A 23,924-nucleotide genomic window follows, 5' to 3' on the forward strand; every position below is an offset into this window, starting at 1 on the left:
GATTCTATAGATGACTTGTCAGACTGTATATATGCACTACCTATGTCTTTAAATGAAACTAATTTAAGCATAATACTATATCCCAAAATGAAGCTATTTCTTCACCTATCCTCCTCTTAACCAATCACGATCATTCTACATTTAATTTCTTTATCTATTTTCTTTTCTTAATCAATCATAATTTTTCTTTGATCATTTTCACATACTTCCTTAATACTCGTACTCATCTTAAAAAAATGCTTACATCTAACAGAGGTAGTACTTATTAACATATCTGGACTGTATATTGTTTATACTAACATATTCATTAGACCGTATATTATTTATATAAAACATTTTCCATTAGACGCTAACATCACACCATTGTTCATGCCTTAGTTAGGCTATGTTCGTTTTATGGTGTTGGGAGCTAATCTCTCACGCACGTAAAACGAAGCGACTCATTAGCGTACGATTAATAGCTATTTTTTTAAATAGATTAATATGATTTCTGTAAAACAATTTTTTTATAAAAAACTTTTTTAAAAAAACACACCGTAGTTTGGAAGCGTGCATATGAAAGACAATTGAGAAGAGTTGGGTAAAAAAGGGAACAACCTACCTGTGTTTTCTACTGTGAGTATATAATACTCACTCCGTCCCACAAAAACTTACCTAGTATCGAATGTGATACATTTTAATAGTACGAATCTGAACATACGCTAGTTCAGATTCATAGTACTAGGATATGTCGCATCTGGTGCCAGATTTGTTTTTTATGGGACAAAGGGAGTATGTTAGAGGGAATATATATTTCACTGTGATTGCCACGGAGGATATGCTTCCATATGGGCCCCACACCCTCCCGGCCCCCTCTCACGTAGCTTCGTCCTTCCCACCTATTCACACATTTATTTATAAATCCCCCGTCCGTCCATCCCTCCTCCTCCCGGGAAGAACAAACCCAAAAACAGAGAGAGCAAGAATAGAATAGCCAGCAGGAGCAGAGCACCTCCTCGATCTCAATCATAGGCCGGCTCGAGGCGCCGCCCAATTCGTTCCTCCACGATTTCTTTTATCCATCTTCTTCTTCTTTCTTTCTTTTCTTCCTCTTCTTGGGAGTTGAAGAGAAAGAATCGAGTTGTTGCTTTGTTTAATTTTGTGTGTTGCTGGGGGTGCGTTAATGGCGGTTGACCCAATGACGACGACGACCCCCGCCTCTCCGCCCCTTTAAATAAATCGCGCGGGAAGGAGAGTTCGCCGAGGACACCCATCCCGTCGCTAGCTCGTCGCATCGATCTACGGCTCCGATCGATCGATCGATCGATCCAGCAATGGCGGCGTCGTCGTCGAAGAAGAAAGAGGAGGAGGAGGTCGCGGTCGTGGCGGCGAGGAAGGGGAGGCTGAGGCAGCGCTACGACGGCGAGTACCGCCTCGTCGCCGGCTGCGTGCCGTACCGTGTGGTCGCCGCCGGCGGCGGCGGCGGCGGCGGCGAGCTGGAGGTGCTCATGGTGTCCACGCCCAATCGAGCCGACCTCGTCTTCCCCAAGGTAATAATAACAATAATAATAACCAAACAACATCTAGCGCCATCGTCGTCGTCATCATCATCAGATCGATACCATGAAAATGCCATGAACGATCACCTAGCTAGCTAGCTCGCTCTTTTGCTTGATTCATCACTAACGATCGCCGGCTGCGACATGCAGGGCGGGTGGGAGGACGACGAGGACGTGTACGAGGCGGCGTGCCGGGAGGCGATGGAGGAGGCCGGCGTCAAGGGCAACATCAACGTAAGCCCATATCTCTCCTGACCTCTCTCCGCCTCCATTTTTCTTTCTTTAATTTCCTTTTAAAGATAATGAAAATAATTTACATCATCGGCTGTTACTAGGTGATGAGCCTCTACCGTAATAATGTTACTACCATCACAATCACTGATATACGGGCAGGTTGTAACCTCCTATTATCCTACACGTCAGTGTCTGTAATGGTAGTGATATCATGGTAGAGGATATAAACCCGCTGTTACCGTACCTCCATGGTACACTGCTTCCATTTTCCCGTATTTCTCATCGTTTTTTCTCTCCTCCGGAACGACTTTCAGTTGATCAAAATTTTCAAGCTGAAGCAGATTCAGCTAATCCTTTCATCCCCTAAAGACAAAGAGATTTTTGACTATAAATTTGAATATTGCGAGTATATATCAATATATGTACGTGTACCACGTTCTTGCATGCTGTTTGCACAGTGCCAAGCAAGCAAACTGGCAATAAGTCTTTTTGTAGCAATCTGCTAGCAGAAGCCTGTAGAAAAGTACGTAGCTGTGTCGACGTCGCCTGTCTACGTCCTTATGTGGATGAATATTGTCCATGCAAGCAACCCCGGCCTGCATTCTTTTTAGATAATGTGGATGTTTTTACTTCTGTGTCTTGCTCGTGTCCACAATCAACTATGCATAACAACAAACACTCTCATCTTCTATTTGTTGTCTTATTAGTTATAGCCAAAATACATTAGTTTGTTCAGCCTAAAAACCATGTGGATGATACAAGTGCAAGTTACATATGCCGTATTTCGACAAAAGCCTGACCATTAAAGCTCAAACCAGAGTTAATACTATTGTTCTAGGTAAAAATATTTGATATTTAGGATATAATTGATTAAATTTTAATAACTATTCTAAAGTAAATAGTAGAGACCCATCTTAAAACTTACTCTTTTTTTTTATAATTTATTTCATAAAGTAGCAGTGTGTAAATGAGCCAACAGTGATCAGTGATGAGCCAGCCAGGAAAGCGACAGGGAAATTTCCCTGTTGACAAAACTTGCCGGGAGCATTTGTTGATCAGAACCAACAGGACAGGAAGACATGGCTGTTGACTCAGTGACATGATAAAAACCAGAGTAAATACTACTCCCTCCGTTTCATATTACAAGACTTTTTAGCATTGTCCGTATTATGTCTAGATTTATTAATATCTATATGAATACGAGCAATGCTGTAAAGTCTTATAATATGAAACGGAGGAAGTACAAGTTAAGGAATAATAATAAACCAATTGTTCTCTCAAAATCATATATGTTTTTTATTTCAACAAATTAAGAAAGAGAGATTACATATCGTGTCACCTCGGTGTGAACTGTGAAGTGTGAACCATTGCTTCTTTTATTTGTCGTTTGGCTGGCCTTGTCGTTCGTTCGTCAGAAAGACCTGAAATAATTTTTCAGATATCCAAGTCAACAGATTGCTCATATCATCTTATCTTGTACTATATTGATTGCATGCATGCATGGAGACCATCAACCATGTGGCCTGTCAACTGTTCGCCCAACACACATAATCTAATTAATCCCCTAAATTGCTAAATTATATAAGTACTTCCTCATCTGTTCTTAAATGTTACTTGCTTCATTTCAAAATATTTGACACCGTTGACTTTTTAGTATATGTTTAACCATTTGTCTTATTCAAAAAATTTAAGTAATTATTTATTCTTTTCATATCATTTGATTCATTGTTAAATATACTTTCATGTATACATATAGTTTTATATATTTCGCAATTTTTTTAATAAGACGAACGATTAAACATAGGCTTAAAAAGTCAACGGTGTCAAACATTTTGAAACGGAGGGAGTATAACCTATCCCAATACAACGAATTGGAACAGAAACCTCCGTAGAGAGAATAATTGGTTGTCATTGTATTAGTTATAACTATAGCATTTCGAAAGTAAAGAACTGAACGAATTCTATCATCTAAAGAAATAGAAGACGAATTCCTTGGCTGATGCTGATGCGGTGTAAAATTTTCGTTTCTTTTTCTGAACAAATCAACTATGCATGCAGAGAGTGTCGCTGGGGATGTGGGTGATGAGGAGCAAGAGCAGCCAGAGCGGCGGCGGCGGCGAGGCGAGCCGGAGCCCCCGGGGCGGCGCGTGTAAGGGCTACATGTTCGAGCTCGAGGTCACCGAGGAGATGGACCGGTGGCCGGAGCAGGCCACCCACGGCCGCCGCTGGCTACCCCCCGCCGACGCCTTCCGCCTCTCCCGCTACGGCTGGATGCGCGAGGCGCTCGCCGCGCTGCTCGACCGCCGCTGCCTCCTTCTCCTGCCGCCGCCGCAGCCGGAGCCGAGCGAGCACGCCGGAGTGTACGGCTTGGCGATGCTCAAGGCCGCCGCCGCAGCCGCCGCCGACCGGGCGGTGGCGCTCTGCTGATCAGATGCCGCTGTGTCTGACGAATGACGATGGCAAAGTTCAGAAGGCAGAATGATCTAATGATCATTCTTGTCTCTCTATATATATCCTTTTCAACTAAGTTTTCTTTTCTTTTCTTGCTGTTCCATCTAGTGAGTTTCTCTCTTGTTAGTGCATGTTCATCACTGCATGAAAAATGGATCCTCTCATGGTTTTGTGATCGTTGTCGTAAGGGAGGAGAGCCTCATCAGCGGCAGCCATTTTTCCTGAACTTGGTATTGGTTGGCCTCTGGACTCTGAACTGAAGGCAGGGTGAAATTAATTGTTCAATGACCCTGGTTTCTAGTTCTATGGAGGCAGTGTCTGTGTGTCAGCTTGTATGATCAATCCAGTGGCTGTTGCTGGGGGGGTTTTCTTATGTTTAATCCCTGTAATGTGAAGCTCTTAGGGCCACCTGAGTTCTCTCATGTAAATGTTCTGTTCTAATTGTCATCAACTGAGTTTTCTCAAGTCAATGAATAATTGTGCATACGAATTTCCTTACCTTTTTGATGTCAAGGTTTGACTGTCTTGTTGTCACTTGTTGGTGTTGATACAAATCTGGAACTGCATCTCACTGCACACACTCAAATGAACGGTAGACATATATTTATACTGAAACTGAAGACATGAAAACAAACTGAAAATTTTGAAGTCTAGATTATACCTTTATATCACCTATGCTTTTAAAAAACTTCTTCTGAAACAATGGTGATCAAATGAGCCTGAGACTTGTTTATATCTAACTTGTAAACCAACTCTTGATTTGCGCAGTCACAAGGAGGGATAATAATCAAAGAGGAAAAGGAAAGGAACGAGTCAATGGCCTCCTGATTGCCAAGTTTGTTAGTGGGCTGGGCCGTCCTAATTGACCTGTACTCCAATCCAGAAAGCACCGAGAACAAAGCCGGCAATTTGGTATCTTCAATCATCCCTCATTTGACAAGGTCCAGGGCTTTTTGTAATAGGATCAGTAGAGTAGCCGGCCTGTCTATCTAGCAGCCAATAGAACTCTCACCATTTCTTCTTGATTGCATCACTGTTCATTGTCAATTTGCCATGTTCTAATGTCTGCTACAAAAAGCTTGACATGCCATCCTCTGTTTAGTCATGTAGATATCTCTTGGATCTCATACTTTATAATTGAAGAATTCAGAAAAGGTTTCATGTAGCCTAGTATGGACTGTAGTTGTCTCTAGCTGCTTTCCACACTAGTTGAGAGAAACTTTTGCACTCCTTTGTAGTATAAAGAACTATAACAACGACCAATGTAGCAAATCATAATGTGTTTTCCCCTTATTTTTGTTCAGAGGGTTAGTCATTCTTGCAGACACATTTGAATTCAGAGAATGCGTGCATGCGGATATACTAAAGCGCATTGGACTTGGATTCCACCATAGGCTATTGACATGGTCCAGAGATTTACATGATCAGGTGATGGCCGTCACAAATGCTAGCCAAAAAACCTTGTTCAGTTTTGCCTTTTGGATCACTTCCCATTCCCTGAATTTAGTCTTCTGACTTTTCAGAAGCCTGAGTTCTGAAAAGTGCATACTAGAAAACATGTTGGTCTGTTGCTAGTGTTCTTTCTGCTGGATGGAGTATAGAAATTTTGCTCTCCATTTTGCAGGAAAGCAAGAACAGTTACAACCATCCGGAGGGTATATTGACCTGGCCTCAAGTTAGTTCATGCCAAGAAAATTTGCCACCGATTTGACATCCACACGCCTGGAGGGCCCATAGTGTTGAACTCAAAAATACTTTTCGGTCATGGATCCCTAGTTGCTATGTTAGATCTGAATTTTCCTAGCTTAACACTGCTATGTCACAAGTGGGGCATTACAAACATTTCTCTGAGCTTTAGAGCCAGTGGATATGCCTATGGAATTGAGGAGCATAATCATCTCCAAAGATCTCTACTTTGACAACTGAGATGCATAACATGTAAAAACCTTGCAAGTGTAGCGCTTACCGGTACATGGCAGATGACGAAAAATGTTTGGTCAGGGTTGTGCAGACCGGAGATAATACATCACAGATCAAGTCTCAAGCCATCAAATTAAGTCGTGAGATGGAAGGAGATCGATATATATGTTCTCGATCAGCATGATTATATACCAAAAGGAAAATGGTAATCATCTAAGCCAACCTTCAGCTTTAATTTGTTAAGGGAATCAAACATATCTTTGGTTCTTTATTTGTTGCTCTTCCTGCAAGAAACGTACTACCAGAAAGGACACACTCATCCACTGCTTCTTTACTCCTTTGTTCTGCTCTTGTGCACAAGAAAGGAATAGATACATTGTACTCAGGGGCCATATATATATAATCTTAAGTTTGAGATGACGAGGTTCAGTTGCAAGTTCTTTGATTATATTCAAACCAGCCACCACATAAGATTGAAAAATCTTGTGTGGCATTCGTCTCAAAGCACGAGAAAGCATCCCGTCTGTTCTACGCTCTACGGTATGAACGAACATATCTGATTAGTTTATCTCTGTAGTTTGATGATTGTGCCCTAAAGTTATTTCTTCTTGTTTCTGTTGTCTTATAGGAATAGAGTGTATATGAAAAGTGCTCTCTAGTCTCTACTAGTACCTCTGAGAGATGTGTACTGTTTAAATGAGAGATGTATATATACTGTTTAAATTTGTTCCTGACATCATGTTTACATGGTAAAAATAAGATTATACGGCAATATATTATACACATCAGCAATATGCCAAATAATCTAATTGTGTACATGTGTCATATATTAACCTTGGGAGCAGGAGGGCCAACGTTCGCTTGAGGATGGCCTAGCTTGACCAGGGCCATCAACATATATTAGCCGCAGAACCAATCATCGATAATTACAAGCAACCTAGCAAGCAATATATAAGTGCCATTTGTGTATATCGGTACGTATATATATATATACTGCTCACTCCAAAAGTTTAATTACTCATCATGAGCCTCATGCATCATTACACATTATGATATATTGGCTTGCTTGTCTTTCAAATACACCAATCTGTAGAACGCGTATAGAATAAGTTACTATATATGTACATGCACGCTGGATATATCATATAGTACAATTAACTGATATTATGTGTTCTGATAAAGAAAATCAGATTTATATAATATTTGTAAGTTTATATAGATTAATATCAACTTTCATGGTTATACTAGAAAATCGGTGCGCCTTTGGCACACAAACTAAAAAAATATCCCATGAATACTTGTACTTTTTCTAGGATATATAAATGTTGTATAGTTATTTAGAATTAGTTTGATTTCTTAGATATATATGAGATGGAATAAGAATGAACCAAGCGACAATAATTGGTGATATTTCTTTTTGGAATATTTCTATTTGGGAAAAAAAATTCTGGAAATGTTTATTTCTCAACAAACATATTACACTTGGATAAATGAAAACTGGTAAAAAGAAAAATCTAAGCTCAAAATAACATCTCAAAACAAACACAACTTTGCCGCATAACGGGCCAACAAGTAGAATATATTAATGTGCTAGCATGCAGAATATTTTATTTGGCCAATCATGTAAACTCTTCACGTGAATACTATTTACCAAATCTTCGATATAATTAACAATTCTTGGATAAGACAAGAGCCAGCTCTTTGGGAAAATAAACGTGCTGGTTGACATGCTGCTCTCTATGCCTTGTATAATTGCTGAGGGTAATTAATGCTAATATTTTGCTAGACTTTATATTTATTAGCTCAAATTTTCATCAAATTCTTGTGAAGATCGTGCACTTCGAGTTATTCTCAATGAAAGTGTTTCACGATGCACAATAGCCTTATCGTAGCCTTATCCTCTTATTTTATTAATTAATATTTCTCTTGATTTCTTTTTACCCTTGGGGACCATAGATTAGAAAATTAATTACATAGATACCCTATGGGCCACTTCACATTCTAATTTACTGTCTCCATCCCCAAATAACTACTCATTTGGATGTGTTTGAGTGAAGAAGAAAAGAGAAGAATGATAAGATACGCTAAATGAGATACGCCATTAGCGTATGATTAATGGATATTAATTATTTCAAACCTAAAAAATGGATTAATATGTTTTAAGATAACTTTTCTAGAAAATTCTTTTTGGAGTAATTTTTTACTTGGGTCATCTTTTATTACCAATGTTTCGCTTTTGATCACCCTTTAATCAATGATTTCACTTTGGATCAGATGATGTTGCCTTTGATACTCTCTTCTCGTGCATATGAATGATCTCAATACTTCTGCTCTTATTGGTCAATAAACTCCCTCAGCTATATATACACTGTTTCTTTGACATACGACAATATAGATGTATACGATAAAATAGCTAAGGACGGTATAAAATGCCACAAAGGTAAAAGTATCCCGGTCAAAAGTGAAAAAGTTGGACGAAGGGTGACACCCGGTTTACCATTTTATTTTACTGTAGAACCCATAGATGAGAAAATTAATTTCATAAATACCCTATTAGCCCACTTTGCATTCTAATCCACTCCATCCATTCAAAAAAAGCTCTTTTGGGTTTAAAATTTATCCCAAAATAACTAACACTCAAAGTGTGTTTGAGTAAATGAGAAAAAAGAACGATGATACGATACACAAAATTAAGTTATTAGCGTATAATTAATGATGATTAGTTATTTTAAACATTGAAAATGGATTAATATGGTTTTTAAATAAATTTCCTATAGATTTTTCTTTTGAAAAAAACATCATTTATCAGTTCGGGTGGTATACATGCGGAAAATGAGATTTTCTTTTCACCTTCTCACACAGTCAAACATAGATTAATGTTCTCATCGATTGTCCATATTTTCTAATAAACCAAAACAGCTTATTTAAAATAAAAATATGTATTGTTAGTGAATTAAAAACCAATAAGTAGAAACTACATTAAAAATACCTTTAAATCAACTTTAGAAGTAAGTTTAATTTTAGCTTTAATTTTGAGTTCTAAGGCCTTATTTGGATCCCATCCCAAAATTTTTTACCCTGTTATATCGAACGTTTGAACACTTATATGAAGTATTAAATATAGGCTAAAAAATTAGCTAAATGCACACTTGCGAGATGAATCTTTTAAGCCTAATTGCTCCATGATTTAACAGTGTGGTGTTACAGTAAACATTCGCTAATGGCGGATTAATTAGACTTAATAAATTCGTCTCGCGGTTTACTGACGGATTCAATAATTATTTTTTTATTAGTGTCCGAACACCCTATGTGACACCCTATATAATAACCGATGTGACGCGCCAAAACTTTACACTCTTTGATCTAAACAACCCCTAACTCCCTAAGTAATATAGGGGCATATAATATTTGTCTTTTTTTATTGGTAGTACTGTATTTTTTTATAGGGGTATGTTTTAATGCAGCCTTGAAGTGAATAGTTGTAAATAAAAAGAAAAAAAAAGAGAAACGCAGACCAGGGTACTACTACTGTGCATGTAGGAAAGAGCAGCGTTTCCCATGAAGCCACAACCACTCGTTTCCCAATCCCACAACCACGCGAGTACGCGAGGATGGCTGCAGAGACGGCGACCTTCAGGAGCACATGAGCAGCAGGCACATGGCCCAGTGGGAACGACCACCGGCGGCGCAGGATGGCGGCGATGATGGGCAAATCCGCGGCTCAACTGCTCCATCCGTCGCTGGCCATCAGCCTCATCGTCGAGCTCAGCTTCCTCTCTCCCCCGCTGTAGGATCGAGATGTCGACTAGAAGGGGAGTGAATAGGCGATTTAAAGAATAAATAACACCTAATCAAATCTAACCTAAGTTACTAGGTTTGGTGAGGGTGAACTCTAACTAAGCAACTAAGTTATGTTTTGCAAACCTAAGGTGATAGTGGCTCAATTATATCTCTAGGAAAGTAAATTGCACAAATGTAAATGCGACAATCAAATGAGACAATGAGACAAGAGATTTTTCACCGAGGTTCGGAAACTCGCCGGTTTCCTACTCCCCGTTGAGGCGAGCCCAACTCCACCGCTCAACCACGAAGCCACCGCAAGCCCCCTTCGTCAAGGGGTGGGCAAGGCGGGAGCCGGCCCACGGAGAGTACTACCCAAGCCTCGATCACTCGGGGTAGTTCTTCCTTCACTCCGAAGGTGGTGAACTCCAAACCACTCACAAACCGGCGCCGGGCCTTCTCCACAATCTTCTCGGAGAGGTCACCGGACAACTCCTCCACAAGCCGTCTAGGAGGCGGCAACCTCCAAGAGTAACAAGCAATAACCCGGTGTGGAGATGATCAAGTGCCACACTAGCTCTACAATGGAAGCAAATGCACTTGACTCTTGGCTAAACAACCCTCTAACACACTAGATGGATGAACACAAAGCTCAAGTGAGTGTGAGAGAGGTGCAAGGAGTGTATGCAATTGAATTGGGTGCCAAAGGGAGCCCCCTTGCTGCTGGTGGGGGAGTATTTATACTCCCACCCACCAAAACTAGCCGTTGGGGGCGAAATCCCCCAACTTTGTGTTCTGCCGGTCTGACCGGAGGTATGTGGCCGGTCAGACCATGCTACTCTGCAACGGCTAGAAAACTAGCCGTTGTAGCCCTGTCAGAGGGCCCCATCGGCCTGGCCGGTCAGACCGAAATGGGGTGGCCGTTCAGACCGGCCTCGGCTCGGTCAGACCACCATCGGCTCGGTCTGACCGACTACGGCTCCGTCGGCTCTGTATCGGCCATCCCGAGCAGCATCATCTCGGCCTCTAGGGGGCCAGTCTGACCGGGAAAGTGCCGCCGGTCATACCGCCACTATGTAGCCGGTCTGACCGGCCAGGGCACGCCGGTTAGACCGCCACTATGTGGCCGGTCTGACCATCCCTGGTCAGGCCGACCCCAGTGAATTTGCAAGTGAATGTGTCTGTAATGAAAAAGAGAGCACAAATGAAAATGCAATAACCTAATGTGGCAATTAAAAACATATCTTTACTAAGTCATTACCCCTCTTAATAGTACGGCGAATCTAAAAATAAACTAGCAAATTTGATCGCCCTACACCTCGATCAATTCTAAATTAAAGCGCTAGTTTTACCGTCTTCTTTCCCTTTGCTTTGCGCCGTCAGTTTTAATCCATCGATAATCATCCATGCGCACATATAACGTGGACCTAACTTAAAATGTATAGCTCAAAGGCAACGGTTAGTCCACAATTAGTGCTTGTCATTAATTACCAAAATTAACACCGGGGGCCTAGATGCTTCAATCTCCCCCTTTTTGGTAATTGATGACAAACACCACAAATATATATAATCAAACATAGAGCATATGGACATATATTGTATTGACAAGCAAAAGCTCCCCCTAAACATATGCATAACAATCACAAATAGCAAATATGGAGCCAATGCATAATTCAATTTCACATTTCAACATATCACAAACACAAGAGCAATATCTCAATGTGAACTTCAAGAAATATTCATCCATGAGCATAAGATGGTCACAAATATATCAATGTCACACCAACCATCCATCATAGCACAAGTTCACATTAAGACCACATAAAGGGCTCACAAATAAATATAGGCTATTACAAGACCACGAAGGGTCCAAATGACATAGAGAACAACAAAACGAAAAAGGAACACACAATATAGAGTAATAGCCCATACCCATACCAAATATAGCCCAATCCTCCTTAACCTATTAAATATGAGGTGACTAACCTTACTACTACTAGTCCCAACCCACAAAACATAAAACACACTATTCTCCCCCTTTTGGCATCAAGCTCCAAAAAGGTCTTCACTCTTGTGGAGGAGAAGGAGGACGCGCCGAAGTGGAAGGATGAGAAGCATCATGGCGGCGATGATAGACAAAAGCTTGGGTACTCTCCAAGGTTTGGACTCGAGAATCCAATACACCCACCCTAGCATGCAATCTTCCCACCGAAGTATTTAAGTTGCCAACATCGGTGCGCAAGCCACGAACATCCTCATGTAATGCTTCATGCCCGGTGGATAAGCGTTGAATGCTTTCACTTAGGGTATTAATAGCCCCAAGTACCGGGTTGAAGTACTCGTTGGGTTGCATTCCAAAGTAAGCATATTGTGGATGGAAAAACGCACTTGGATCATACCCATGAGGAGGAGGAGGAGGGACTACACTTGAGCTTGCACCTTGATCAAAAGTTGGTTGGCGCACACGAGGAGCTCTAGGGGAGGAGAGTTGGAGACGAGGCTTGTACTCCTTATGTTCTTTTAAATTGTGACCAATTTGTCCCAACTTGCTTTGAATCAACCTCATTATGTAGGGAGCATAATAGATTCCTTGTCCAATAGTTCCCTTTGAGATGGCAATCTCCTTCATCATAAGGTTGATAACATCAAACCGACGACCATCCATAATGGCATCAATAACATACCAAGCAACTCCGCGTATGTCATCATTGTTGCCGCATCTTGGGAGGATGGTGGCCCTTACTATGCGGTTGATCACACTTGGGAGAGCCCTCAAACCCGCCACCTTTCCAATGTGTGCCTTCCCCCTTCTTCATAAAACTGAGAAAAGTGATCAATGGGGAAGGGGTTGTGGGTGTGCTCATCATGAAGGTCATCCCCGTTGTTGAAGCGAATGTGCAAGAGCTCCTTGAATTCACGGCGGTTGATAGAGCATCGGAGGCTCCCCGACATCCACTTCATTGCATCACAATTGCCGGACACCCATACGGTGGCATAGAATTGCTGGATGAGATCTTCATCAAAAGGTTGCTTCATGGTGACAATTCTATCAATCCCAACGGTCTGGAACATCTCTTGCAAATTCTCAAACTCCGGTGTCTCACCAATGTGCCTCCAAGAAATCCACTTGTGTTCGGCGAAGGCTTTGTTGGCATACACTTGTGCATACACGGACTTTTGGAACCGTGTATGAAATCTTGGATCATTACAATCGTTAGGCCTCCGGAATTGATCATGATGACGGAGGATAGTGTATTGTTGAGCATTCCTCAAATTAAGCACAAATTAGATGGTGGAATCGAGAAGACTCCCATCATCACTTGCCTCATCATCTTCACCATTGCCACTCCCATTGTCATCACCATCATCACTTACTTCTATCTCATCACCCTCAACATTTTCCATATTGTCATCATCACTTTGAACATACTCATCTCCGCTTGAATCCTCATTCTCACTGACGGGATCGGGCGTGGGCTCACGACGACTATGGCGAGTACGGGGAGGCATAGCTGAAAAACAAGGAGCAAAGGATGGATAAGCAACAATTTTAGAAGACACATAGTAAAGTGGGAGAAGGGGGAGTGCTGTCTGTCAGGGGCGGTCAGACCGAGAGCCAAGGCCGGTCAGACCGCAAGCCCCAAGTCGGTCAGACCGACGGCCATAGGCCGGTCAGACCGGCGGCTCACGGCCGATCAGACCGACGGTCCTCGGCCGGTCAGACCGCAGGCTCTCGGCCGGTCAGACCGCCACTGACAGTAGTACAACCGAATCCTTCCACAATCCACACAAATGATTCTAAAAAAATTGCTAGGACAAAGTTGCACAAGATTGGAACATGAACATCAAGGTGTAGGTCTATTTCATAGAGATTGAAGCAAAGGGGGAAACTACCCTTAACCCTAGAATTGAAATAGACCGATTTGAGAGAAAAGCACAAGAGGGAGAGTGATTTACCGGTTGAAGGAGTTGAATCACACCAAGAAACCACCCTCTATTGGTGCAAATCGAAGAACACCTCTTCCTTCACCTAGGGTTCCATGCCATGGATCACAAACTCAATAAGAACTCAAATCAATCCATGGAATAGAGAGAGGAAGAGGAGGAGATTCACTTACGGTGTAACCGAAGTGATTTTGACGGTTGAACCGGATGGATTTGGTGGAGGGAGGTGGCTAGGGTTTGGGAGAGGAGAGAGGAGGAGTTTTTTCGAGTTGGAGAAGAGAAGAGATGAGATGGGATGAGGAGGGGTCGGGTAGAAGGAGGAGGAGGAAGAAAGGACAAAGTCCTGGGCCCACCATCCCCGGCCGGTCAGACCGGCTTTACGCGGCCGGTCAGATCGCCGGGTTGCCGCCGGTCAGACCGTGCCCTAGTGACCGGTCAGACCGCTGCCACCAGGCCGGTCAGACCGCGCATATAGCGCCGGTCAGACCGCCTGGCCCCCCAGTCGACTGTGCACAGCCCTTGCACAGTTGGCTGCCCCCACTCAATAAAAATCAATAAAATTTTGATTTTTGGAGCAATTTTGAAATGTGTGAGTTGAAATATTGCCAACCATTCATAATATTTGAAATTTATGAATATTTGCAACAAAACTCACTTGAGTGCTAGGAGGTGGCCTTTTATGGTCTATAGGGGTTTTTGGGCGAATTTGATTTTCGAACAACTTTTGAAATATTTGGTTTTTGAATATGATTTGAATACCAAAAAACATTTCAAATCCTCCTCTCTACCAACTTTGTTTTGAATCTTTTCTCAGTTCCTTCTCAAACTCATTTTGGGGTTTAATCTCATTTTGGCAAAAAACAAGAATCTAGATTCTTCAAAAGAGAGCCAAAATGTCATTTTTCATTCAAAAAACATTTTTCTAGCAATGTAAGGCTTGGAAAACATATAGGGACCCTTTTGAAACATTTTCCAAGAGTTAGTTTTCAAATATCATTGATTTTGCAAAAGTTTTGACTTATGTTGACTTGGGCATTTTGAAAAACACTACTAGTACTTTTTATTGATTTGCTCACATATAAAAGGAAGTAGAGCACATGCAAGAGTCCAAAACTTCCCCTTAATGTGACATGCTCCATTTTCGCAATGAAGAACCAAATGGCAATAAGTCCAAAGCATAAGAGCAAATAGAAGCAAATATACAATATGCAAAGGAAGCAACCATGGTGCACCATCTCAAGCCACATTAGAGAAGTCTATGACATTTAACTCATTCCTCAACTTGCAAAAGCGGGTTTCATCAAGAGGCTTGGTAAAAATGTCGGCTAGTTGATCCTCGGTTCTTATGTGGCTAATGACTATGTCACACTTGGTAACATGGTCTCTTAGGAAGTGATGGCGAATGTCAATATGCTTGGTTCTAGAATGTTGTACCGGATTATTGACTATTTTTATGGCAATATCATTGTCACATAGGAGTGGGGTTTTGGTGAAGGATATACCATAGTCCAACAAGGTTTGTTTCATCCAAAGCAATTGGGCACAAAACTACCCGCCGAAACATATTCCGCCTCGGCGGTAGAGAGGGCTACGGAGTTTTGTTTCTTGGATGACCATGACACAAGGGATCTACCAAGCATTTGGCAACTACCGGATGTGCTCTTTCTTTCCACTTTGCAACCGGCATAATCCGAATCGGAATAGCCAACAAGATTAAATTTAGCACCTTTTAGGTACCACAAGCCAATAGTAGAGGAATACTTTAAATATCTTAGAATCCTTTTCACGGCCACTAAGTGACACTCCTTAGGAGCGGCTTGAAACCGTGCACACATGCAAACACTAAACATGATATCCGGCCTAGATGCGGTAAGGTAAAGCAAGCTACCAATCATGGAACGATAAAGCTTTAAATCTACCGGTTTACCTCCCTCATCAAGGTCAAGATGCCCGTTGGTTGCCATAGGTGTCTTGATGGGCTTCGCATCTTCCAAGCCAAACCTCTTGAGTAGATCCTTGATGTACTTGGTTTGGCTCACGAACGTCCCATCCTTGAGTTGCTTGATTTGAAGTCCAAGGAAGAAGCTCAACTCTCCAATCATGGACATCTCAAATTCCCTAGACATCATATCACCAAATTCCTTGCAAAATACCTCATTAGTAGAACCGAATATGATGTCATCAACATAAATTTGACACACAAAGAAATCATCACCAATGATTTTTGTGAAAAGAGTGGTGTCAACTTTTCCAATTTTGAAATCCTTTGACAAAAGAAAATCTCTCAATATTTCATACCAAGCCCTAGGAGCTTGTTTTAAACCATAAAGAGCTTTTGAGAGTTTGTAAACATGGTTAGGATTTTTAGGATCTTCAAAACCGGGAGGTTGTTCAACAAAGACAAGTTCGGCAATTTCACCATTTAGAAAAGCACTTTTCACATCCATTTGAAATAGTTTTATATCAAAGCATGATGTAAATGCAAGAAGAATGCGAATAGCCTCAAGTCTTGCCACGGGGGCAAAAGTTTCACCAAAGTCCAAACCTTCAACTTGTGTGAAACCTTGCGCCACCAACCTTGCCTTGTTTCTCACCACCAATCCGTTCTCATCTTGTTTGTTCCTAAAGATCCACTTTGTCCCTATGACATTGTGGTCTCTAGGTCTTTCAACCAAAGTCCACACCTTGTTTCTTGCAAAGTTGTTGAGCTCTTCATGCATAGCATTCATCCAATCCGGATTACAAAGAGCTTCATCTACATGTTTTGGCTCAAGACAAGAAACAAACGAGTAATGTTCACAAATCGAAGCGACACGAGATCAAGTTTGAACACCCTTACTAATGTCACCCAACACTTGGTCAATTGAGTGATCCTTGGAAAGAGCGGTGTGTATTCTTGGAGGCATAGGTGGATCTTGTGCCTTCTCCTCCTCCACTTCAACTTGAGCTTGACTTGGCGAAGCGGAAGTAGATGGCTCATCTTGAGTGGAGGTGGATGACTTGTCTTCCACTTCAATAGGCTTGACATCTCCAATAGGCATGTTCTTCATAGCTCTCATCAAGCCTTCATCACCTACATCATCCAAATTCTCGTGCCCCTCTTGGGAGCCATTAGTCTCATCAAATTGAACATCGGCGGTTTCTTCCACAATACCTTTGTTCTTGTTGTAGACCCGGTATGCCTTGCTATTTGAGGCATAACCTAGAAGAAACCCTTCATCACACCGACTTTCAAATTTGGTTAGTCTAACACCCTTTCGGTAAATATAACACTTGCAACCAAAAACTCGAAAATAGGCAACATTTGGCTTCCTCCCAACAATTAGCTCATAGGAAGTCTTTTTCAAGAGACGATGCAAATAAAGCCTATTGGTTGCATGGCAAGCAGTGTTTATGGCTTCCGCCCAAAAGGAATCGGAAACACCATATTCATCTAGCATAGTCCTTGCCATCTCAATCGATGCACGATTTTACCTTTCCACTACACCATTTTGTTGAGGTGAGTAGGTAGCGGAAAGTTCGTGTTTGATACCAAGATCATCACAATAGTCCTCGATATTGGTATTCTTAAATTCGGAACCATTGTCACTTCTAATTTTCACAAGAGTGCAACTAAATTCATTTTGGGCCCTTTTTGCAAACTTTTTGAAAAGCTTGGCAACAATAGATTTATCATGCAAAAAGAACACCCAAGTGTAGCGAGAATAATCATCAACAATCACAAGACAATGACTATTACCACCAATGCTCCTATAGTTTGTTGGGCCAAACAAATCCATATGCAAGAGCTCCAATGGTCTAGATGTGGACATGATACTCTTAGTAGGATGAGAACATGCAACTTGCTTGCCGGCTTGACAAGCACTACAAAGCTTATTTTTCTCAAACTTCACATCTTTCAAGCCCACAACTAGATCACGTTTTGAAAGTTTGCTCAATTGATTCATGCCAACATGTGCTAGCCTCCTATGCCAAAGTCAACCCAATGAAGTTTTTGCAACTAAACAAGTTTTCAAATTTGCTTCACTAGAATTGAAATCAACCAAATAAAGATTTCCAAATCTAAAAACCTTTGAACACACAAGACTTGTCAAGAAGGCTAGAAACAATAACCTCTTGCGGGAAGAAAGCACATGACAAGCCAAGATCACAAATTTGAGCAACCGAAAGCAAATTGAAATTTAGAGATTTAACAAGAGAGACATTATCAATTGACAAATCATTGGAGATAGCAATTTTACCTAACCCAATTACCTTTCCTTTGCTATTGTCTCCAAATGTCACTTTCTCTTGTTCATGCCCTCCTACTTCAAATATGGTGAACATAGCCCTATCACCGGTCATGTGTTGAGTGCATCCACTATCAAGCACCCAATGGCTCCCACCGGTGCGGTAGTTCACCTACAAAAGAAGATCAAGCTCTTTTAGGTACCTAAACTTGTTTGGGTCCTTGGAGGTTAGAGTCCAAAGCTTTGGGCATCCAAATGGCATTCTTTTTACCACCGAGTATAGGGGAACCCACATATCTAGCAACAATACTACCATCATAAGCCTTCCTAAGCATATAATGAGAATCGAACATGCATGTCTTAAGAGGCTTACCACCGGGGCAATCACTCACCAAATGCCCAACCTCACGACACTTGAAGCAATACTTACCATTGCTCTTGACAAAACGAGTGGCATGGTGAGAAGGTTTCTTACCCTTCTTTGGAATGAATCTAAGTCCCTCCTTGTTAAGGATGCACCGTTGCTCACTCAAAATCTTGTCAAGAGTGTTCTTACCCTTGAAGCATCTCTCCAAACTCTTGTTGAGCTTAGCCACTTGCTACTTAAGCTCATTGTTCTCAACAATAAGTGAGGCATCACAAATAGAAACACAAGAGCTAGAGCTAGAGCTAGGGCTAGGCATATCCATAAGATCATCACAAGAGGTAGAAATGCTAGATGATGCAACATGAGCAATATGGCAAGTAGCACTATCATCAAGCAAATTACAAGATATGCCAATATCAATGTGAGCTCCATGTTGAGTAGTGGAAAGGAGGTTGTCATGAGCTTCCTTAAGCTTCTCATGAGAAATGGTGAGTCTCTCATGAGAGGTCTTTAACTCCTCATACAAGACCTCCAAAGAAGCATGATCCTTCTTTAGGGCCTTGAACTTGACAATCTCCTTCTCACTATAAGCATGGAGCTCCTCAAACATACTCACAAGCTCATCATAGGAAACATCATCACAATCATCATCACTCTCACTATCACTAAGGGATGTTACTTTAGAGGAGCCCTTTGCCATGAGACAAAGTGGAGCGAAGAGTGATGGAGCCTCCTTGATGGCAACAACAGCCATCTTCTTCTTCTTGGAGCTTGCATCATCACTACCTTGTTCCTCGAACCCGGATGAGGCGGAGCTCTCCTCATTTGAGTCCCATTCCCCGATGAAAGCCTCAATCTTCTTCCCTTCCTTCTTAAGCTTCTTCATGAGCTTGTAGCCTCCACTCTTCTTCTTGGATGACTTGTCTCCATCATCATCCTTGGAAGGGCACTTGGAAGCAAAGTGTCCCTTCTCACCACACTCAAAACACCTTAAGTTGGAGAGAGTCTTGTTGGGTCTTCTATTTCTTCTCCTATTTGAGTTGGAGCCCCTTCCTCTCTCCTTTCTCCTTCCCAAGAGATCATTGAACTTTCTAGCAAGAAGGACCATCTCTTCCTCCAAGTCCTCATTGACTTCATTCACCTTGCTCTTGCTCTTGTCTTCAACTTCGGCTTGGAGAGCAATGCACTTCTTGGAGGGTGAGGCTTCCTTCATCTCCTTCTTCTTCAACTTGTACATGTCATTGGTGTTGATCTTCCCCAAGAGGCTTGCGGGTGTCATTCTTGACATGTCGGAGTTGATGAGCATGGTGACAAGGGTCTCATACTTCTCTGATAGGGCTCTAAGCATCTTTTGGGCAACCTCAAGATCGGTGTAGTTTGCCCCAAGCCCCTTGAGATCATTCACAATGACATTGAGCCTCCCATACATGTCATTCACACTCTCATGAGGCAACATGGAGAATGTCTCATATTGGATCTTGAGAAAATGAAGCTTGGCATCCTTGTACTCACTTGTACCCTCATGGATCTCCGCCAACTTGTTCCAAATCTCATATGCGGTCTCAAGGTTGCTCACTCTATCGAACTCCTCTTGGCTCAAAGAGTTGAACAAGGCATTCATGGCTTGGGCATTGAGTTGGAGGTTGCGGTGATCAATCTCCGTCAAGGGTGTGCCGGTGATAGCAAAGCCTACATCCACAATACTCCAAATATAGAAGCTCATAGCTTTGAGGTGAGTAGACATTTTAATTTTCCAAGTGGAGTAGTTTGTGCCATTAAACATGGGAGCCTTCCCTACATGGTTCACCTCGTTCGACATCTTCTCTCTAGGCGGTGAAGCCCAATCAAGAGAGACCAAGCTCTGATACCACTTGTAGGATCGAGATGTCGACTAGAGGGGGGTGAATAGGCGATTTAAAGAATAAATAACACCTAATCAAATCTAACCTAAGTTGCTAGGCTTGGTGAGGGTGAACTCTAACTAAGCAACTAAGTTATGTTTTGCAAACCTAGGGTGATAGTGGCTCAATTATATCTCTAGGAAAATAAATTGCACAAATGTAAATGCGACAATCAAATGAGATAATGAGACAAGAGATTTTTCACCGAGGTTCGGAAACTCACCGGTTTCCTACTTCCCGTTGAGGCGAGCCCAACTCCACCGCTCAACCACGAAGCCACCGCACGCCCCCTTCGTCAAGGGGTGGGCAAGGCGGGAGCCGGCCCACGGAGAGGACTACCCAAGCCTCGATCACTCGGGGTAGTTCTTCCTTCACTCCGAAGGTGGTGAACTCCAAACCACTCACAAACCGGCGCCGGGCCTCCTCCACAATCTTCTCGGAGAGGTCACCGAGCAACTCCTCCACAAGCCGTCTAGGAGGCGGCAACCTCCAAGAGTAACAAACAATGACCCGGTGTGGAGATGATCAAGTGCCACACTAGCTCTACAATGGAAGCAAATGCACTTGACTCTTGGCTAAACAACCCTCTAACACACTAGATGGATGAACACAAAGCTCAAGTGAGTGTGAGAGAGGTGCAAGGAGTGTATGCAATTGAATTGGGTGCCAAAGGGAGCCCCCTTGCTGCTGGTGGGGGAGTATTTATACTCCCACCCACCAAAACTAGCCGTTGGGGGCGAAATCCCCCAATTTAGTGCTCTGCCGGTCTGACCGGAGGTATGTGGCCGGTCAGACCGTGCTACTCTGCAACGGCTAGAAAACTAGCCGTTGTAGCCCTGTCAGAGGGCCCCATCGGCCTGGCCGGTCAGACTGACATGGGGTGGCCGTTCAGACCGGCCTCGGCTTGGTCAGATCGCCATCGGCTCGGTCTGACCGACTACGGCTCCGTCGGCTCTGTATCGGCCATCCCGAGCAGCATCATCTCGGCCTCCAGGGGGCCGATCTGACCGGGAAAGTGCCGCCGGTTGGACCGCCACTATGTAGCCGGTCTGACCGGCCAGGGCACGCCGGTCAGACCGCCACTATGTGGCCGGTCTGACCGCCCCTGGTCAGGCCGACCCCAGTGAATTTGCAAGTGAATGTGTGTATAATGAAAAAGAGAGCACAAATGAAAATGCAATGACCTAATGTGGCAATTAAAAACATCTCTTTGCTAGATCATTGCCCCTCTTAATAGTACGGCAAAACTAAAAATAAACTAGCAAATTTGATCGCCCTACACCTCGATCAATTCTAAATTAAAGCGCTAGTTTTACTGTCTTCTTTCCCTTTGCTTTGCGCCGTCAATTTTAATCCATCGATAATCATCCATGCGCACATATGACGTGGACCTAACTTAAAATGTATAGCTCAAAGACAACGGTTAGTCCACAATTAGTGCTTGTCATTAATTACCAAAATTAACACCGGGGGCCTAGATGCTTCACCCGCCCCCCCTCTCTCGCCCTCCGCATCCCCTGAACTCCTGAAGCGGAGAGGCGGCCGGCTCGAGCACATCGAGGAGGCGCAAGGGGGCTTCCATCTCCCTCCGCCGGTGTTGCCTCACCATCCCCCGTAGGTGGAGCAGTCCGTGTAGATCAAGCCGCTGCCACCCCTCCTCATCGCCCGAAGCAGGTGCCAACGATGTGGATCGAGGGTTCGACGCAAGGCGGCGGCACAATGAGTTGGAGATTTTTCTTGCGTTTTTTTTCCGTTGGATTTTTCTCCAATAACCCAGACTCTTCCGGTTATGATCACACGTTTTGAAAAAAACCCCTGTCAAAACTTACAATTTACATCAAGGTCCGCCAGATGGTTTTTCACCATTGATATCTCATCTAACGGCTGTGGAGGGGTCGAATGCGTGGCACCTTCTCCAGCCGAGAATCACGACAGAGGGCAGCACGCGATGCCACGTGGCCCAATGGGAGGTCTGGGGTCAGACCCTTAAATCGGTTTATAAGATTTGTTAATTTTGCTCATATGGAAAAAAATATGACTATATATTAAATATAGTATTTCTTGTTGAAAATTACATTTCACATCTAGTGGCTTCTTTACCCGACATACAAATTTAAAGTTCATGCTTAATAGGTGGATGTTTAAATAATATTCCCTCTGTTTCATAATATAAATTGTGGAACGGGGGAAAAAAGTAGATCTAAAGTAGTTCCTCCGATCACTAGAGCATCTTTAGCAGATCCTCATTTCGCAACCCCCGATAACCATTTCAACATATAGGGGATTCATACTGCACCAGATCTCCTTTCCCCAATCCCCTATATTTCCCTTTATTTCCCTCCATTTCTCTACCTTGTGCGCTTTGTTCTAAACTCCATTTTAACATGATAATAGTTCAAACTTTTTTAATTCAAGCAAACACAATCAACAACATTTCAAACCATTCAAATACAAAATTCAGACGCAACATATATAGCTTTGAATTATTTCTCGGCCCCATTGGCTTCTTCCTCGGTTTGGTTAATATATATAAGTTGGGTGGCGGGGGAGGAGGCATTCCAACGGCACCCTAGGACACACATCGTCCTCCATGCGACATGATGGTTTAGGTGAGCTCGTAGACGGATCAAGGAGCGGGGGTGGGGTCATGGGGGAAGGAATCCAGCAGATGGGAGATCATGCGGCGCTGTAGGCCTGCAGCATTCCGATTTTGACCGATGGTTTATATAGCCGGGGAATTTTAGGTACCATGAGGTACCACTTTTTCTATTATAAATTTAATACCTCTTGGTACATTGGTACTATGAGATAACAAATTTTACACTAAACTTTTGGTACCTTCTCAAGGACTATAAAATTGCTCTTATATAGCTAACAGAGATCATCGGCGGCTACGGTGGCGTCCAGGGGGTCACGCGAGAAAAAACCTCCCCGTGAAGCTATATGGGAGGGGAACAAAGGGGATTGATAAAAAAAAAGGGAAATGAGATTTGTTGGAGCAATACTTTTCTCCCTCAATCCCCTCTATGTGGTGCGATACGTACAGGGAATGTGGATCTGCAAGAGATATTCATGCATTATAAGTTTAGAACATCGACTTTGCTTACAATATGACACTTTTGACTAGCATTATTTGCAAAATTTTACTCCCTACGTTCATCAATATAAAATGTATTTTGACTAGGAAAGTCAAACTTTACAAAATTTGACCAATAATTAGTTAATCTGTATGCATATTTGTTGTACACAAGTTGGACCAATAGATTTGTACTTAAAGTGGCTTGAAGATGACATTGATTTTGTAGCAATTGACAAAATATTGTAAGAGAAATCTTCTTTGGAATACTTTCCCTACCAAAATACGCCTTACGTTGATGGATGGGGATGAGTACTATCTTATTAAATGGAAAGACGTCAATACACTAGGAAAGTAGTACTTTTCAAAATGAATCTAGTAATATCAATCTTGTGTTGTCAATCTATATAGTAAGTTTTTAGATATTAGTTGTCAAAGGTTAAACAAATTAACTACTATTAGTAATTAAGGACTCACTTTGGA

General features: G+C 42.4%; 1 protein-coding gene across 1 annotated transcript; it reads left to right on the forward strand.

Moving 5' to 3' along the window:
* The first annotated feature begins 930 nt into the window (after window positions 1–930).
* LOC4335718 (nudix hydrolase 12, mitochondrial) lies at window positions 931–4,721 on the forward strand. The gene is made up of 3 exons (XM_015778234.3): window positions 931–1,529; window positions 1,689–1,772; window positions 3,831–4,721. The coding sequence occupies exons 1-3, from the start codon at window positions 1,314–1,316 to the stop codon at window positions 4,197–4,199; spliced, it is 669 nt and encodes a 222-aa protein (XP_015633720.1). The 5' UTR covers window positions 931–1,313; the 3' UTR covers window positions 4,200–4,721.
* The last annotated feature ends 19,203 nt before the right edge of the window (window positions 4,722–23,924 follow it).

This window comes from Oryza sativa, chromosome 4 (assembly GCF_034140825.1).
Source record: "Oryza sativa Japonica Group chromosome 4, ASM3414082v1".
NCBI lineage: Eukaryota > Viridiplantae > Streptophyta > Magnoliopsida > Poales > Poaceae > Oryza > Oryza sativa.

Bases quoted from the DNA above. Each gene is read 5' to 3' on its own strand.
- LOC4335718 (XM_015778234.3), top strand. From the start codon at position 1,314: ATGGCGGCGTCGTCGTCGAAGAAGAAAGAGGAGGAGGAGGTCGCGGTC. The intron at 1,530-1,688 runs GTAATAATAACA...TGCGACATGCAG, and splicing joins CCGACCTCGTCTTCCCCAAG to GGCGGGTGGGAGGACGACGA. The intron at 1,773-3,830 runs GTAAGCCCATAT...CTATGCATGCAG, and splicing joins GCGTCAAGGGCAACATCAAC to AGAGTGTCGCTGGGGATGTG.